Source organism: Propithecus coquereli, unplaced genomic scaffold (genome assembly GCF_000956105.1).
Source record: "Propithecus coquereli isolate 6110/MARCELLA unplaced genomic scaffold, Pcoq_1.0 Scaffold78, whole genome shotgun sequence".
NCBI classification, from domain to species: Eukaryota; Metazoa; Chordata; class Mammalia; order Primates; family Indriidae; genus Propithecus; species Propithecus coquereli.
The window spans coordinates 5,038,661-5,050,837 of record NW_012153951.1 but is presented as its reverse complement, the minus strand read 5'-3'; the positions used below and the strand labels follow the sequence as shown (position 1 = coordinate 5,050,837).

The 12,177-nt window shown below is 40.8% G+C and overlaps 1 protein-coding gene across 1 annotated transcript in view; it reads left to right on the top strand.

Annotated features, from left to right (window-relative positions):
- The window catches only part of PTPRO (protein tyrosine phosphatase, receptor type, O), a 271,543-nt gene extending 263,090 nt beyond the window's left edge, over window positions 1-8,453 (top strand). Inside the window, 3 exon segments of the mRNA XM_012662778.1 lie at window positions 749-903; window positions 2,981-3,116; window positions 7,980-8,453. Coding sequence (XP_012518232.1) covers window positions 749-903; window positions 2,981-3,116; window positions 7,980-8,084 — 396 coding nt within the window. The 3' untranslated portion in view covers window positions 8,085-8,453.
- Window positions 8,454-12,177: the final 3,724 nt, after the last annotated feature.

Here is a 12,177-nt window from a genome sequence, read left to right as displayed (position 1 = left end):
GGGTATCAAAGCCCAAGACAGGGATTCTCATATAAGTGATTTTTTTGAAAGTGTGTTCTTGGGTAAAACTCATAAGGGAGCAAGGGAAACAGAAGAAGACAGGGAAGACGCCCTACACAGCTGTGGGTTCAGCTGAAGTCTGACTTCTGCTAGATCCCACAGACAGTGCAGGGGGACGTGAATGGCACCATACGGTTGTCCCGTTCTGACAAAGGGGGTTGGATTTTTTCACCCTGGTATCAGTCAGTCATTAGCTGCCAGCTGCCCTCAGCAGGAGAACACAACCTCTTAGGTTTCCCAGCGAGGCAGCTCCCTGCACGGGAGGACAGGTACGAGGAGAAGGGTGCTGCTCTGCTGTTAGCACTTGGGAGAGGGGTCCCTCAGGCTGGCAAACGGGGTTTAAATAGGGCACCAACAGCACCTTTTGTATTTAACTCATTGGCCAAAGCTGATGCAGCTTCGAAATGACAGAGCCAGGATGCAAACCCTGATCTGCTTCAGCTCTTGTCCCTAACTACACAGGCATGGATTAGCCTATCTGTCCTACTATTTGAAGCTTTATACAGTTAGTACTTTTTTTTCAGGACCGCCTTTGCACCAGGTACAGAGCTAAGAGCTGGATAGGGGAGCGTACCGGGCAGGAGTGGAACGTGGCTCTACCATTAACTTGTGATCGCCGGTGGAGACCTGGACCATCCTAACAGTGGGCTGTGAGATTAATGCTCGTTTTTGTCTTCTTTCCCTGAAGGCTGATGAAATGCAGGATGTGATGCATTTTAACTACACTGCATGGCCTGATCACGGTGTGCCCACAGCAAACGCCGCGGAAAGTATCCTACAGTTTGTATACATGGTCCGACAGCAAGCTACCAAGAGCAAAGGCCCCATGATCATTCACTGCAGGTAACCTCATCTAACGCATTTTTGGTTAAACATTATGGGTGCTTTTTATAAAGGAAGTAGCCCACCATTCTATAAACTCCTGCTCAATTCAATTGACAATTAAATGAATTATGACTTTTTAAAAAATCTGTGATTAATTGATCTCTTACTATGTACAGTATTTACTTATAATATGGCTATTTTATATCTACAGCCTATGAGATAGATATTATTATTCCCATTTTTAATGAAAAAATGCAAAGCAATAGAGAGATTAAGGGATTCACACAAGTTCATGCAACTGGAACTTGGAGTAGTTAGTGTTGAAATTCAGGCACACCAATCTCCAAAGCCCAAGCCCTTAAGTACTTTGCGAGATTATCTTACTCCATCAAGGATTCTGAGTGGTTATAACATGAACAAATACAAGATCAAATTATAAACAGCTGATCACAACTTTAAATAATATAATAGACATAAAAGCAAGAAGAGGTAAAAAAAATAAAAATATTCAACTTATTAAGATTAACATTTGCTATGGTTGATCTTCAGAACTGTCTCTAACTTTTTAGGCTGCTGGAATGAAGGGGATATATGATCCATGACATTACAAAAAATCAAGGTCCACGTTAATTCCTTGCGGGAAGAGTCATCTTTAAATGTAATCTTTTCTTCCTACCAAGTCAACAAAGCTACATCAAAATCCATCTCTGTGATACAATATTGCTGTAAAATTTTAATGCAACCTCAAAAGAGTGAAGAACATAAATATGCTCTGATTTCATATCAGAAGCAGAAGCGGAATGAAATAAACGTTAAGGGAAGCATTGGCAGCCACGCCAACCTGAGCAAATGGGTCTGTAATCCCAGCTCTAGCGCCTTGACCTTTTGTGAATTAGGATGGCTATGGCGTGTGAGCGCATGCGCGTGTGCGTTTGTGTGTGTGTGTGTAAAGTATGTGTCTCCCTGAAAAGAAAAATGCTTCATAAGCTACTAGGTTTCCATTTAGGGAGGATATCATTGCTGTCAATCCACCTTAGGCATTTGCAGGTTGAAAACTGTGCTTTAGCAGATGAAATTGTCCTTTCTCAAAATAATTCTTTCCAAGCACAGAAAATAAAGCTTGGGGTCAAACTCATGGCTCCCTTTCAGGACAAAGAGCAGGTGCAGCTCTCGATATGACTTTACAGGTGCTCACCTAGTGGCAGATTACATTGTCTGAGAAATCTGGGGAGGCAATGGTTGTCTAGCAGAAAAAGCAAATTGGGCTCTCAACTCAAGGTTTTTAGTGTTGAGTTTTTCTAGCAAATTTTGCATATAAATTGGCTTCCACTTTCTCATAATTTCATCATAATTCAGCGATTAGAGCCATTTGGCTCTTCTGTCTATGGATGATTGGAAGGAGGGCAGAGCTGACTAACATGTAGAACTAGGGCTGTGGTGGGTGGGTGGCCAGCCCTTGCCCATCCACTTCCACCTGTGCTCTGAGGGCTGGAATTTGGGGACTGGAGGAGACAGGGTCCAAATATTTAATTTGATTTTAAGGCAACTATCTCAAAGATTCCTGGGGGACTGAAGCGGGCCCAGGACTCACTGGAAGGGCAGATGTGCCGTGAGGAAGGTCTGGGATGGTGAACTGAACTTGGGGTTGAAGGTGCACAAATTGCTGTGGCCCAGAGCTAATTCGAGTGTGGGCATCTCCACCAGACTTTTGAGCTGGGTGTGAGGGCTTAACTCTGAGGCTATTCAAAAGATGGAGCATTGTTTATTGCATCAGCTCTGAGGGCAGGAACGAACTCATCGAGGTACTCAATATGGAAAGGTTACTTTTCTCTGGAAGCAGAGAGAGCAGAAAAGGGTGTGGCCGAGGCAGTGCAAACCCACATCTCAGGGAGGGAGCAGAGAGAGTCAGACATGTGACTTTAGAAGAAATACCAACCACAACAGCATACTTAAAAATCAGTTAAGTGGAAAATATTGTCAGGAGTTTAGTTTCTTTTTTGACAATTGTGCTACCTACAGATTTTTAGAACTCGCCAATTACTTTTCAACAGTGACGAAGCCCTGAGTAATGTGCTGTCTGAACATTCTCTTGCAGCGCTGGAGTGGGACGGACGGGCACATTCATTGCCCTGGACAGGCTCCTGCAGCACATCCGGGATCATGAGTTTGTTGACATCTTAGGGCTGGTGTCAGAAATGAGGTCCTACCGGATGTCTATGGTACAGACAGAGGTAGGGGCATCATCAATATGTATTTTTTAATCTGCCCTGGACTGAAAAACTTACCATCATCCAACCTCATGCTTCAAAACAATTGTCTCAAATTTTTTTGCATCTGCCTTTCCCAATTTCTTATTGTATATGTTCGAACTGCTTTGAGGTATAAAAGAAATAGATACCAGCCACTAGAAATCCATTCAGTGTATAGTGATTACACTTTTATTGGCATTATATGCCTTTCAGTAATCCAGAGCATATGGGTGGGTCTGTGATAGAATAAGCTCTCTTTGAACAGAGTGAGAGTTAGGGGCAGGTGACAGCCATTCTGGGTAAATGCCACCTATTGGAGACCGTGGAACTAATGCAATTTCATTTTTATTAGAAATGCTGGATATGATTTAATAAATATTTCATTAGTTTGTCTTCCACGTGACTCTGTTTCAAATCACTTTTTAAAATTTTTTTTAGATTTTTATTTCTTTAGAGATGGGGGGGTAAGTCTCAAACCCTGCGCTCAAGCAATCCTCCTGGCTCAGCCTCGGGAACAGTTGGGATTACAGGCGTGCACCACCATGCCCGACCCAATTCACTTTTGATGATGATCATGGGTTGGATTTGTCCCTTTTATGATTTTAAAGATTCCCAGTCCCCAACCTACCCTCATTGCCAGTTCCGTTCATCTAAATGGATGGATTTATGATGGTAACAACATGGGAGCATCCCCAGAAATACCTAGCAGTGTTATGTGCTCCCTCTTCCTCTTCTTGCCCACGTCCTCTTTCCCCTGAAGCCTCCGGGTGCATTCAGTCAGAAGTGACAGCCCAGGGTGATACAGGCAGACAGCATTGCACGCCTCAGAGCAGCCGTGGGCGTGCACCTATGTGCGCACAAAAACCACGTACAGTAGCTTGTTTGTGAGCCTCGTAACCCAGCCATACCCGCGACTTCTTAGCTTCGGGTGTACAGTCATCCTTTTTCTCAAGGAGTGCGTGTGGGAGGAACACCTGTGGAGTAGAACGCACCTGGCCTGACCCTAGTAAGAGATTAAAAAACTGCCGGGGTCTTCCTCATGCTTTTCCTACCCGGCACCGCTAGATGTCAGCATAACGCCAAGGCCCCGCGTCATGGCGGCCGTCTGGTCAGCTCTTTAGCTTTTCTCCTCTCCCACCCTTTTCACTTCTCTTTCCCCCTCCCCGTCCCCGTCTGACCAAAGCTTGGCACAGCCGGTCCAGTGTATTTACTTCTGAGCTATGGCAGAATCACGCCACTTTGGAAAGAGTAGCCATTCGCGTCGGACGTCTCAGTGATAATTAATTAGGAAGCAGGTCGTTTACTCGTTTCCTCACGTCGGGGAGCCCGCTCGCCATCCTGCTGCCTCCCAATTCACTGTTGTGGGGACATGACCGTCTCCTTGTTACCTTAAGTTTAAAATGTCTGGTTTCCCAGAGAAGCCCACTACCTAATGCTTAAACGGTGCTTTATTAATCAATTCATAGTTTTGGCGTTTACTTCCATAAATTCACATTCTCATAGCCAAAACCCCCCTGTTACGTCTATGCATCCCCAAGCTACAAAGGGCCACACCGTATTTTAAGTGTTTTGAATGTGATGAATTGTCTGCCCCTTCACTTAATTTGTACCTTTTAAAACTTCACAGACTTTAACTAGGGCCAGTTTGATTTTCACTTTTCCCAACTACAGGGTCTTAATCTCTTTCACAGGCAGATCTTCCATCCCATTTTTAGCTCCATTATATTTCTTCGGATGGGGGAATTACGTTAAACTAGAGCAGCCACCATGTGGTTTTCTGCAAAGCCAAGGAAATGTTTTGTTTTCTCCCTAACTTTCTTACGCTAAATTTTGGCTGTTTGACTTGTTCATGGAGGCGTTTTATGTTGACATCTCCATGGCCACAGTCTTTTTAAAGTATGATATCCCTTCCCTGAACTCCCATGGGGAGTTCAAAGGCAGCAAAGAGGTCCCCTAGGTTACTTACTTTTCCCAGCTGTTTTGGTTTGACCCTCGAGTTCCCGCACAATTGTGATGGATGCTATCCAGCTCCGGTTATTTATTTGTGTCTGTTTTGTTAGTTATATCTAGAACATCTTGTTCACTTACCTTTGTTTTTCCTCGTTCCTCTGCTTTCCATGGTTCAACCTGTATTTTCAATACAGGTTGATTTACCTAACATTCTCTTTAAGCCCATTCATATGCAAATCCTGCTGCCTTCTAAGATACTAAAGTTACTAAGCAAAGAACGAAGTAAAATAAAACGATTCTTTTCACATTTATCATCTCAGAGTACCCCTTTGACATTAATGGTTTGCAAGAAGGCAGAATGATTCTCCAATTGAGTTCTGTCTTTATGTATATAATCAACCCATGAATTATATACCACATTTCCTCCCATTGCTCGTATTTAATTTTCCAATTTTCTCTACATTGCCTTGATTTCATCACTCTTACCCGACCCCCAAAAATAGAAGTAACTGATTATCAATGATGTCTTCAGGTGCAGATTTTAGGGTCTTGGCAACATGCTGGCTGGACTGCATGGGGACCTGTCTTCCTCTTCCTCACCTGGCCAGACACACTCCATGGGCTTCTCCACACAAGTAGAGGAATAGTTAGGGAGAGCGCCAGATCCTGGGAGAAGGCCTGGGTCTCAGCTTTACCACTGCAGGAATCATGTCACCTCTCAGAGTTCCCATTTCTCGTCCGTAAAATGTCAATGACAACTTTCACACAGTGTTGTAAATTAGACATTATATGAAACAATATAATCTAGATAAGTGCTTTGAGACTGTCAAGTGCTGCGGTTCAGTTTATTTCATCTCTGTTGTGCTTTCTTCTATTTTTATTAAATATTTTGTTTGGTTTTCCTCTAATAGCCTTTTGCTGGAGGTCAGTTGGGGCTTTGTTTTGAGCAGCCTGTCTTCCTGATGGGCAGCTTAGATTTCTCAGGGCCTCTTAGGGATGTAAATAGTCTTTTATTTACTTTTCCTGTGGTCCTTTCGTTTTTCTTTTCTTTCTTTGTTGTTTTGTTTTTGCGCAAAGTTTGGTCTCTGAGTAGAGTGGATTGAAAGTCCAGACAATGTCCAGCCTTATCTATTCCCAGTGTTAACATAACACCAGAAACAATGGATTGATGTGTGATGACCAGAAAGGGTTACTGCTGCGATACTATCACAACAAAAGGGACTATGTTTTCTCCAAACTGTGTTGAAAAATACAGGTTGGAAGTACCATTTTATTTTTTGTATAAAGTTGTTATGCAAGAAGTTTCTTAAAATCCTGTGGATATCTTCACTGGATTTTATTTAAAGGTTATTTCTGATGGTATTACTTATAGAGAAATTCTGGGAAATAAAGAAAAAGAAGAAAGACCATGAAATTATCTTTATTTCATGGCACAAAGACATATTTTGGTGATGACATCTTGGCTTTCATTCAAGTATAACTTTTACATAATTATGCTCATGTGCTCTCTATATGTGTGTGTGTGTGCATATATGTATATATATTTTTTACATCCTAATTTCCACTTAACCATTTTACTATGTACCCTGTGTGGTATCACGGATTGCCTAAAATTCTATAAAACTCATTTTAAATACTTGACTAATGTTTCATTATAGATATATCATTTCCTAAATTAGTCTGCTTTTTAATAGAACATAAATTGGATTCTTTTTCTCTTGTAACTATTATCTGTGTCCACTTCATTTATTAACACTTTATAAATTCTACCTCCATTAACAATAGCTGAAAATGACTGCTTTAACAAACTCAAGTCATCAGTGAATGTTATTTTTTTCCCTTTAACTTCGTAGATAAAAAATAATTGTTTTAATTTACATTTTTGTTGCTTGGCCACTTTTGCACGTTTTAATATTTCCTCAGTTTCCCTCAAAAATCATTTAATATGCACAGACTAAATACTAGGCATGAAGACTAAAAAGGCATATCCCTGCCTTCCAGGGATATTTGGTCTAGTGGTTGGTATACTTTGCCTATTTGTCTATTTGTATGTTACTGACTTGGATGACTTTCTAACTAAAGTAAAAGTATCAATATTTTGTTATGATTCTAGAAAATATTTTTCTCTCCTAGTTTCTGATTTGCCCTTCCTTTTATTCTTTTTATCTTTTTTTCACACAGTAGTTTGAATTTTTTATTTGTGATTTGTTTCATGGCTGTTAATTTTAGAAATTCCTTTCCTAAAGTAATCAGAGAGGAATTAACCTATAGTTTCCTCTATATTTTTTAATGGCTTAATTTGTTAAACTTCCTGGAATTTAGCTCTGTGTATGAGGAAGTGATACACTATTTTTTTTTCAAAATAGTCCCATGATTTGATTGAATATTTATTGCTTTTAGTATTAAGTAGTATGATATAATGCACAGCATGGTGAATATCCTTAATAATACCATATTATAGACTTGAAATTTGCTAAGAGGATAGATCTTAAGTGTTCTCACCACACAAAAAAATATGGTAACTGAGTGAGGTGATAGATGTGTTAATTAGCTTGATTGTGATAATCATTTCATAATGCATATGTATATCAAATCATCACATTGTATGCCTTAAATATATACAGTTTTTATTATACCTAAATAAAGCTAGGAAAAAACATTCCACTGTAAAAAAAATCACCATGTTCTAAGATCTATTATTAATCAAAATACTTTTACAGTTGATTTTCTTGGATTTTCTAGTTATAAAATTATGTCTCTGTAAATAATGAAAATGATTTCCATTTATTCAAGACATTGATTATTAAAACTGTCATAGTATTAAAACATTACATCTTTGCACATATCTGCACAAAAATATCTTGCTATGAAATATATTTGTGTCTTTTGCGCCAGGAGCAGTACATTTTTATCCATCAGTGTGTGCAACTGATGTGGATGAAGAAGAAGCAGCAGTTCTGCATCAGTGATGTGATATATGAGAATGTCACCAAGTCCTAGTTCAAAATCTGGAACAGTAAGTAGAGAAGAGCTCATCATGAGTGCTCTGTCTTAGAACAATGGGAGGAGTCATGATGGGACAGGACAGATGGCAGAAATAGCCATTTGTATTGACTCTGATTTCACATGAGTATTTCTGCCCAACTCCTGGCCCCACAGAAGTGGTCACAGGGAAAAACAAATACCACAGCAGATCTTTGAGCTTCAGTGCTTGTTGATTGGTGGTAGCAACAAGCAGGAACTTCTGCAACTCATGATGATTTGACCTCCATTCCCTCCACCCAGAACCTTAAATTATTCTGATATTAGATCTGTGCCTGCAATATCAGAATACTACCATCCAAGTCTATCTATTTAGATATTTTTTGCAAATATTTTATGGATTACAAGGGGTTACAAAGAAGACATGAGGTGGAGTGGACACCCCCAAAAGAAAAACAGTATTAACAATAGAGTCTCAGGATTGCAGAGTCTGAAAATGCTTTGATCTCACTCATTTCGTGAGCACTAACTTGAGAGCTTCAGGAAAACATTAGTAATATAATCAATGCCTTGTGCTCAAATTTTGACCAGGAGATCAGATTTTGGAGGTGTAAAATAATTTTGGCAGAGGTAATAAATAATCTGCCCATTTAGCTCAGTGTAGAGTGTGTGAATCTACTGGGGAAGGGGAAGGGGAGTCATGGACAAGGTGGGGAGAGGACAGTGGTGCATTATGGGAGAAATATGGAAGTCTGGGAAGCATCTGGCCCAGTGGGTAGCAGGATGGGATTAGCATTGCACCTCTACATCCATCAAGAAAGAGATGGACAGTACAAGGAGTAAGGGAGGATAAAGAATAAAGAAAAAGAGAAAGAGACAAATTTGCAGAAAGGAAAAGACCTTCAGACCCATAGAAAAGAGGAGTCACAGAGGGAATGATGCACAGATAAACCCACACCCACATGGGCTAAGGGACTGAGTATCTGAGAGCCATGGTCGGGCAGGAGGATGCCAATGTCCCAGGCTGCTTACTGTCTTTCTCTCTCTCATTCACAGGAGAGGACAGGATGTGCACCCATCCTCCCTTGCTTCCAGATTTTTGGAGGGAGGGGGACCTGCTAGTCATTTTGCTAAAAAGAGCCCTTCCTTTGTAGTATGTGGCCAAGGAGATAATTTATCTCACAGAAGCACTGGGAAGACTTAGCCTTAAAGAGCCTACAGTGTCTTTCGGACTCTTTCACTTCGGGACATTTCATAATGGACCAAATTCAACAGAACACCAGAAAGGTCAAGACGCTCTGCAAAGGGCAGGAAGTACAGCACTTCCGAAGAGTTTAGTTGGCCCTTTGCTCGTTGGGCTGAGTTTTTTTGTTTTTAGTTTTTTAAAGTGCAATAATTTTTGTATGTGTGTGATTTTATCAGAAAGTTGAATTGTCTTCTGTCCACACTGTTGATCAACCCCATAGCCCAGGAAGGAATAGGCATTGTTAGCATCAGATTATACCTCATTATTAAAAAGAGGCGTGGCCGCACATGAAGAAATGGTAATTCTACTTCAATTGAACCAGCAGTACCTGTACTCCGACATTGTTGGATCAGGCATGGGGAGTGTGGATGGGGAAGAGAGGGGTTCTACCCATAGATCAACTGTGTATCTTTTCTTATTCCAAATATGAAAAGCTGTAATTCAACTTCAAAGTAGAGTAGAAAAAAATATTTGTCTTAATTGTTCTAGTTCTTGATGGTTTTCTTCCTTATTAACAGTTGGGTGTTTCTTCCTTGGCCCTTTTGGACTAATGTCATTGTCCATGTTCTTTTTCAAGAAACCAGATGTTTCAGAAGAGTTTCATGTCTGACTCTTTAAGCTCTGTTGCTGTCTGAGCAATCTTGGTGCCTAGACTTTGCATTCCTTTTTCTGTTGACCTGCATATATGTGAGAGCTATTTCTTTGAGAACTACAGGCTGTGAAACCGCACTTTCTTTCCCCTAAAGAGCTGGGAGTTTATGAAGGTATAGCAATGAACTGCAGCATGCTAGAACAATTATTCGGCTACATTTTCTTTTGTAATATTGTCAAGCCTCTCTATGGATTCCGACAGAGATTTCTTTTCGTTTTGTTTCCTTTTTGGTTGTCAGTTTCATTTTAACCAGTGTAACGCGTAACATTTTATTCTTTGGATTTTGTATAATTGCAGTACATGCTTGTGTATTGTGACATGAATGCTGTCAAAATGGACATTGATGGCATCGTGAAGCCTGTTACTTTGTGTCACTTCCTGAGAAATAAGAGGTGACGGTATGGCTATACAAAGGAAAACACTTGGACTTGAAAGTAAACACGAGCTGGCTGCTTCGCTGTGGCAACATGGCTATTGTGACCCTTCCTGTGTGTGCTTCCAGAAGGCTTCGCTCCTCCGTGCACCTGATCGCTGTCCCCTCCCCTGGCTTCCCTCCGATCCCGATAGTCTTCCTGAAGCCATGTATATAGGATCAGCTTGATATTTTACCAGTGACCTTAGTGATGGTGAAGGATGCCAAATGAACAGCTCCGCACCCCACTGTCTCTTGTCACTGAGAAGGCCTGGCCACAGCAGACCTTGGCAAAGTTCCTTTGCAAGATCTGGCCAGCAAGTCTCTGTTTCACCTTGCAGGGTGAATGGCAGAGGATGTCGACACCCTGCAGGGTTAACAGCTTGGGCTCCTCAGGCGTTGTCAGTTTTTACTCACCTCCCTGCCTCCACTGCTTGTATCCCGGCTGCCACCTCCTCTTCTCACACTCACTCCTTTATTTCCCTTCTTGGACATTTGAGTAATACATCATGCCTTCCTCAGGAGCAAACATGGTTCACAAAAGGTGACAAATGGATGTATGACATTCTTAGATTTTCACACATGGACAGTCAGGAGTGCCTTGTGCAACCTCGGAAGAGTCAATGGGTAAAAGCTGAAATACATTTCCAACTCAGCCACCCAGAAGCACACTAAAGTTTCATAGCCTGGAACAGTACTTCCCGTGAAACAAAGCACTTCATAAATATTTCATGTTTTTCGTGAGCACCCCTTCAAAGCAGGGATCAAATAGTGCCAGATCAATTTTCCCAAAAGGAAAGATTAAGTATCCAGCCAGAGTTTAAACTGACGACTAAGAATTGAGACTACAGAAAGGTTACACCAAAGTACTTCACCAGATCATTCCTTCAGGGGTCTGCGCAGTCATCAGTGCTCATTGCAACACTGGTGCCCCTCAGTTGTAGAGCTTATGGTGGGAAACGCATTGGTCTAGCAAAAGACTTGGGCATTGATCCTGAAAATGACTTTAGAACTTATCTCTGCTGAGCCTAAGTTAATAAACTATAGAATGATCTAATAATAACTCCGTATTTTGTAGGTAGGAGGAGTATCAGATATGATAACTCACCCAAAGGTGCTTTGTATCTTGATCTCTCATGTACCCTAAGGTTACTCTAACCAGCTCTGTTTCCACCCTAGGACACAACTTTAAGCATTGAGAAGGGAGGCTTCCAGAGCCTCTGTATCATTAATTAAGGTTTTTTTAAAAAAATCATTTGAGTAGCGCTTTGTACTCAATGAACACAAAGGCATTAGTATGTCCAATTCATAGTAGCCGTTTGGTATATAGGGAGAGCTAAAGACTTCAGAATTACAAAATAGTTAACTTAGAGTGATACTGAGATCAAATTCCTTGGCTGCAAAAGACAATTTATGAAGTTAATTGAGAAACTAATATTAGGGTCTAATTTATAAATTTAATAGTTAACATCAATATATCTATGATTTTATTTAACTCAAAAAGAAAGAGTGATAGATGACATATTTTTGTGGACAGCATTCTAATTCAGGGTATGCAATTTCCCACTACAAAGACAACATTGACGCCAAAATTGAAAAGTAGAAAAGTTATCAGGACTTTTTTTTAATGCCAGGTTTTATAATGTCTCTCCTTTTCTAAAATCTTCCCCTGTCCCTAAAAAGGTGATACATCTCTCAAAGGAGGCCATGGTGTCACCCGTAAAGCAGGAGCCAGAGGCTTTGGATCTGAATTTTTTGCAGGCCACATGATAGCTGCTTGCTGGAGGCCTGGCCCTTAGCC